Here is a 4,855-nt window from a genome sequence, read left to right as displayed (position 1 = left end):
GAGGATGCGGGACTCACCGGGAGGATGCGGGACGCGCCGCTCCTGACCGAGGCGTGTCCTCCCCACGCCATCGCAGCCTCCGTGGCCCCGAGGAAACTTGTCAGAACTTTTCTTCTGACGGTGCCTCCTCCCCGCCGGGGCCGGAGGATTCCGGCAGAGTTTCGTCAGGGGCTGCGGAGGCGGCTCGGAGGCTCGGCCGGGGCTCTCGGAGGCTGCGGGGCCGGGAGCTGCCGCCGGCTCCTCCGGGGAAGTCTCCGGGGCAGCGTTCAGCTTCAGTTCCGTGTTTTATTTAAAGGGCAGCCGTGTTCATGGCAGTGTCGCGGGTGTCCCGTGCTCGGCCGCAGCCGCTCGGTGCCTTCCGGGCAGGGCTGAAATCGCTTCTTAAAGTTCAAGGGCAGGCGGGGAGCGCGGCAGGGCAGGCACTGGGCTGGGAGAGATGCGGATGAAAAAGCTCCAGGGAGAGCTCAGAGCTGCTCCCAGTGCCTAAAGGGGCTCCAGGAGAGCTGGAGAGGGACTTTGGACAAAGGATGGAGGGACAGGATACAGGGAATGGCTTCAAACTGACAAAGAGCAGAGTTGGATGGCATATAGGGGATAAATTCTTTGCTGAGGCCGTGGCACAGGGAAGCTGGGGCTGGGTCAGCCCAGCACAATCTCGCCGGCCGTGTCCCCTCTGCCTCTCTGCCCTGTGCTAAGAAGGGATCTCCGTGGCAGCGGCTGTGGCGGGGACAGCGGCAGCGCTCTCCAGACGGGGATTAAGGCTGTCTGTCCTTCAGACCGGGAATTACGGCCATCCGCCCCCGGCCCTGCGGGGATTCACCCGGCGTGTCCCTAGCCAGGACAGGAGGGTCCGTGTGTCAGGGAGAAGGAAGGAAAGAAAGAGGAATTCTCTGTCCTGTCGGGCTTTGCTTCAGAAAGTGATGGAAAAATGACATTTCCATGATGTTTTGGTGCCTCTCCAGGGGGGCTGGGGGGGACAGGGCCCCTCCAGCCCCTGGAATTGGGGTGACACGTGGGCTTTGCAGTGATGGTGACAGGCGTGTGCTTTCAGAGGACCAGGGAGGTTTGTCAGGCTCTTCCTCGCTGTGATGGTCCCTCCCTTGTTCTAGTAGGAAATAATGCAAACTGAGAACGCAGCGTTTCCGCTTCTCTGCCCTCTTTCATGGCTATTAAAACGGGGCTCTGTGGGCTTTAAAAAAGGGTTTATACACCAGGAATTTCTCCCTCCTGGAGTGCAGACATCCCTTGCCAAGTTTCAGCCCGAGGCCGTTCTGGCCTCCTTCAAACCTCTCTAAAAGAGATGCAAAACATCCATCCCTTGTCTGGGACGAGGGTTAAGCCCCCCCTGCATCCCAGACGGGCACAGATTTGCAGGAGGGGCTTTAACCCATGCCAGGCAAAGGATTTTTGGGACACAGGGCAGGAGGGTAATTCCACATCACTCAGAAAATGTGGGGATGGAGCTGTGGGGTTTAGAGCCCCCCCATCCCCCCTGCTCTGCCCGGGGCTGACAGGGCAGTGAAGGCAGAGTGACAGCAGCCCTGTCCCCCCCTCCCTGTCACCGAGCGAGCCCTGGGGCGGAGGATGCTCCTGTCTCCTCTGCTGTCAGCACTGATAAACCCAGGAGCCACGATGGCTCCGTGCTGGCCTGGATGGCTGCGGCTTCCCTGCCCACAGGGATGAGCTGGGCGGGCTCAGCCTCGCACCTCGGGCTTTGCCCGGGGCAGGGAGTGGGACTGGGATGGGATCAGAGCAGGGAGTGAGACAGGGATGGGATGGGGATGGGATGGGATCCATGGGATGGGATGGGGTGGGATGGGATGGGATGGGATGGGATGGGATGGGGGCAGAGAGTAGGACAGGGATGGGATGGGATCAGGGCAGGGAGTGGGACAGGGATGGGATCGGGGATGGGATCAGGGCAGGGATGGGATTGCTGCTGGCAGAAAGGATCAGGAGGGACAGACAGAGACCTGGCAGCACCCAGCACTGCTGGCAGCATCCCCCCCTCAGCTGAGCCCCTCTGCCCTGAGCCACAATTTGGGAAAGCCCTGGCTGGGATTTGTAAGGCAGGAGAAGGGTAGAGGGGCTGGAGCAGAGCAGAGTTCAGGGTTTTCTAGCTGAGGCTTTTAAATTTCTTTTTAGCTTTTTTTCCCAGTTGCCTGTGGCAAAAATCCTGGCTTTCAAAGAGGAAAATTAAAATATATGGATATATTTCTACACACACATTTGGGATTGTTTCTGTTTGATTTGTGGCTGCTGAGCACGAAGCCACATCATTTTTCAAGCTTTTCTGTGCTCCCATAACAGGGAGAAAATCACTTAGAGAGGGGAAAAGAATCCGAGATTTTTTGCTCTTGCCACCATGACCATCAGCAGAGGGATTTTCTGGGAAAGCAATAACTGTGGCTAGGTTTGGACTGCAGCTGCTGTGGGCTGTGCATGGGGGAAGCACTGCTCAGAAATGGGGTTAGCCATGGCCTCATTCAAGAGATGCAAAATCCCCATCCCTTGCCTGGGATGGGGTTAAAGAAACACCAGAAGTGGGTTGGGAATGTTTTAACTCCCTTTATCCCAAGAGAACAGGACCCCCTGGTGATGAGGGTTTTTTTGAGTTTGGTCTTATGAGCTCTTTAGAGAATTTATTACACTTGAGATAGCTTAGTTACTTCCAATAGTATAAAATTAGTAGGATGGTTTTTGAGGTAGTGTTGGAAACAGAAAAAGTTTTAATAAAAGGCAAAATAATAAAGCTCCTATGGAGAAAAACTGAGTTAGGGGTACAAGGTTTTTGGTTTTGTTAAGACACTCCACAAAAGCAATTATTTCCTTTGTTCTTTTTTTAGTGAATTACTTTTTGGCCTTTGTCTAACTGGGCAGCCCCAGCTTTGAAGTGAAGTCCTAAAGGTTTTGTGAGGTGTCTTTTTACCCACTTAAGGAGAGAATTTTTGGGGCTTTTTGCCTTTTTAAGGAGACAAAGAATAATTTGGTCACTCTGTCAACAGAAAACACAATCCTACACCCAGGCTCCTTTCACCCAGCACTCTCCTGTGGGAATCCTGAGTGTGGTTTTTGGGGCTCCTCATGGCTCTGGGATCCTGCAGGGCTCCAGGTGGGATGGGAGGCACTCACTGGGGATCTCTGGGTTGTGTGTAAGGACTGGGGGCTGGAAACATCCCAGCCCAGGGAGGAGCTAAAGCCAAAATCCCTCTTTGGTTTCAGTAGCTCAGAGTCTGAAGAATCCCATCTCCCCCGGTGGCAGGAGAAGCCGTAGAGCATCTCCAGGTGTGGGGAATGGAGTTATCCACTCAGTGTGGGGGGGAAAGCCTCATGCAAACCCCCCAGGAGGTTTGCAGTACCCTAAGGGATGCTTTGGGGTTCTTGAAATGCCCCAAGGATGCTGGCAGGGCTGGGAGCAAGGCTGGTACAAGGATGATGCCCTTGATGCCAAGTTGGGCTGGAAAATAACCTCAAACTTCACAAACACCCAAGGAATTTGCAGAACTGAGGCTTGCGAGGGGGTCAGAGGACTTTTCCCAGAGCATGTGAGTGCTGTGGGTAGGTTACTCCTCATCACCCCCATCCCCCAGCCAGCAGCACCCCAAAATCACCACAGCACCCTCTGGCTAAGAGCAGCCACCCCAGGGATCGTGCTGTGGTTTCATTAGCTTGTCAAGCTGTCCTCTGCGTGCCACTAATTACACATTAACGAGCTGGCTTAATGGCCTGCCTGTGAATGTGCCAAGACAGGCCACAGTGGCTGGGTGCAGCCACAGCATCCCTGGGAGTGTGAGCAGCATCCCAGGATGGACCCTCCCTTTGGAAATCTGGGGGAATTTCCCTCCCTTTGGAAATCTGGGGGAATTTCCAAGGATGGCTGAATTTTGGGGCTTTAAAGCTCAATTTTAGCTCTCCTGGAAAATCCTCATGCTGATGTTTTATGGACCAACTGAGGATGGTCCCAGGGATCTCCCTCCCCTCTCTTCCTACAGCATTTTGCTCTGAACAGGATTTAAAAAATAAAGGTTTTGATAGAAAATGCTGCGGGAGGAGGGTTCAGCCCCCACTGCGCAGGGCCGGATGGGGTTAAAACTTCTGTGGCCACCTGCAAACTTGCAGGAAACATCATTTCCTCCTTCTGCAAGAGCTGGGCTGCCCCACAGGCACAGGAAGATTTCGGGGGCTCGGTTTTCATGGGGTCACAGTGATGGGGATGTCCTGAGGCTGCTGGTACAGGGTGAGGGTCCCCTGCACGGGGCTGGAGGTGCCTGGTTTGGCTCCCCCAGGCCAAAATTTGGGCTTATGGGGCTCCAATCCAGCAGAGGGCTTGGAAACCCCGTGGCCTTTCTTGCCACACTCCACATTTGGGGTTTTGGCATCCGGCTGCTGGCGGAAACCCCATATGGGGGTGAGGGGGGAGCTCATGCTTTGGGATCATCAGTGCAATTTGTGTCAGGTCTCTGCTGTGACCCCACATCCAGAGGGGCTCTTTGGGGTGCTCCTGCCTCCCCAGCACTGCTGGTGGTCCCCAGGGTGTGGCTGCCCAGCTGGGGTGACATCCACAGGGTGCCAGCATGTCCTGGGTGTTCCCAGGGTGGGGGACAAACCTTTTGGGGTGGCCCTGAGGGGCTCCTTCCCCACGAGGACCTCACTGCTGGCAGAGATGTGGCAGCTCCAGCTTCAGGGTGGGATGCAGGTCGGTCTGATCCGAGGGTGTCCCCCCCGTCATCGGGGGTTGTTCTTGTCCCCGGGATTTGGGGGACAGGGAAGACACCTCAAACAGAGCCCACCATGTCCCGCTGAGCATCCCTCGCTCTCCCCCGGCCCCCCCCCCAGGACCGGGCCGCGGCGGGTG

General features: G+C 55.9%; 1 protein-coding gene across 1 annotated transcript in view; it reads left to right on the top strand.

Annotated features, from left to right (window-relative positions):
* The first annotated feature begins 24 nt into the window (after positions 1-24).
* Positions 25-4,855, top strand: part of AKNA (AT-hook transcription factor) — a 15,045-nt gene continuing 10,214 nt past the window's right edge. Inside the window, exon 1 of the mRNA XM_031059236.1 lies at positions 25-264. Within this exon, the coding sequence (XP_030915096.1) occupies positions 25-264 (240 nt within the window). The remainder of the gene's footprint in view (positions 265-4,855) is intronic.

The sequence above is a fragment of the Geospiza fortis genome, unplaced genomic scaffold, assembly GCF_000277835.1.
Source record: "Geospiza fortis unplaced genomic scaffold, GeoFor_1.0 scaffold85, whole genome shotgun sequence".
NCBI classification, from domain to species: domain Eukaryota; kingdom Metazoa; phylum Chordata; class Aves; order Passeriformes; family Thraupidae; genus Geospiza; species Geospiza fortis.
This window is presented reverse-complemented; position numbering and strand designations above follow the sequence as displayed.